The sequence below is a fragment of the Notolepis coatsorum genome (assembly GCF_963971535.1).
Source record: "Notolepis coatsorum genome assembly, chromosome: 12".
NCBI classification, from domain to species: Eukaryota; Metazoa; Chordata; class Actinopteri; order Aulopiformes; family Paralepididae; genus Notolepis; species Notolepis coatsorum.
Window position 1 is genome coordinate 4,896,283 of NC_140176.1, and position 1,107 is coordinate 4,897,389.

The 1,107-nt window shown below is 48.8% G+C and overlaps 1 protein-coding gene across 1 annotated transcript in view; it reads left to right on the plus strand.

Moving 5' to 3' along the window:
• Positions 1 to 1,107, plus strand: part of LOC311238608 (actin-related protein 3B-like) — a 14,756-nt gene that overhangs the window by 4,922 nt on the left and 8,727 nt on the right. The window contains exon 3 of the mRNA XM_084326731.1: positions 1 to 77. This exon is cut by the window's left edge and continues 48 nt beyond it. Coding sequence (XP_084182857.1) covers positions 1 to 77 — 77 coding nt within the window. The remainder of the gene's footprint in view (positions 78 to 1,107) is intronic.

The following is a 1,107-nucleotide window of genomic DNA, read 5'->3' on the forward strand; positions in this document are numbered from 1 at the left end:
GGCTGGTGAAAGGGCTGGACGATCTGGACTTCTACATAGGAGACGAAGCAATAGACAAACCCAACTATGCAACCAAGGTAGGAACGGAGTGTTTGTGTGTCAAGGGCGTAACTCTGTTGTCAATTGTGGGGGGGACACATTTGGGGGCGTGGTCAGTGGTGGAGGGGTGCTACGTATAGTTGTATGGTCGCGGGGGTGGGTGTAGGGGGGTGAAGGGGGGGACCCCCCCTTTTTGGCCTTTTTTTTTTAAACCAGTTGTCAATTTTGGTGAGTTGGTTCTATATAATTCACTTATGACAAGTCATAATGCCGCGCGAGTCTCGGAACGTGCATACTACGTTGTGTGTATGAGAGAGAGAGAGAGAGAGAGAGAGAGAGAGAGAGAGAGAGAGAGAGAGAGAGAGAGAGAGAAATTGCGCTATTTATCACAGTTTCACACCAAACTGGGGAGGGGTGTTACAGTATGTAGCCTATTTGAGCACACCTGAATACTGGACTGTTGTTGATATCCAAAGACAGCTGTGGTACTTAGCGCCGGGTGCTCACTTGACTTTGCATGACAATGGCTCAGAGATGGCCAAGCAGCCGTTTTCCTATCACGTTGCGTCACCGTTTATTATCGTGCAGCGGACACTAACTGCATTCTGAAAACATGCCGGGGACACTAACTGCATTCTGAAAACATGCCGGGACATTTCCCGCGGACCCCCCCCCTTAGTTACGCCCCTGGTGTGTGTATTATAAGGCAAGGTGGTGTTTAGACCGTGCAGTTAGTGCAGTTTTTCCTTGCTACATGGAGCAGACAGACACAGAGAGCAGAGCCAGCCCTCTGAACGGGGGCTGGGGGGGAAGGGAAGCCACGAGCTAGGAGATAGGCCGCTACTAGATAGCACAACCAAGAGAGATAGAAATGATTAATTTAGTTTCTTAATAACCTTTTAAAGACTTTCATTCTGTATGAGACCTTTTTCTTTATGCAAATAAACAACGTCCTTCCGATATGAAGACGACACCACTTACATTATTTTCCGGATGCAACGGGGAATAGAGACAGTGTCAGTCAGTGCGGGGGAGAGAGAATTCCACCGAACGATTGCCTCCGCGAAC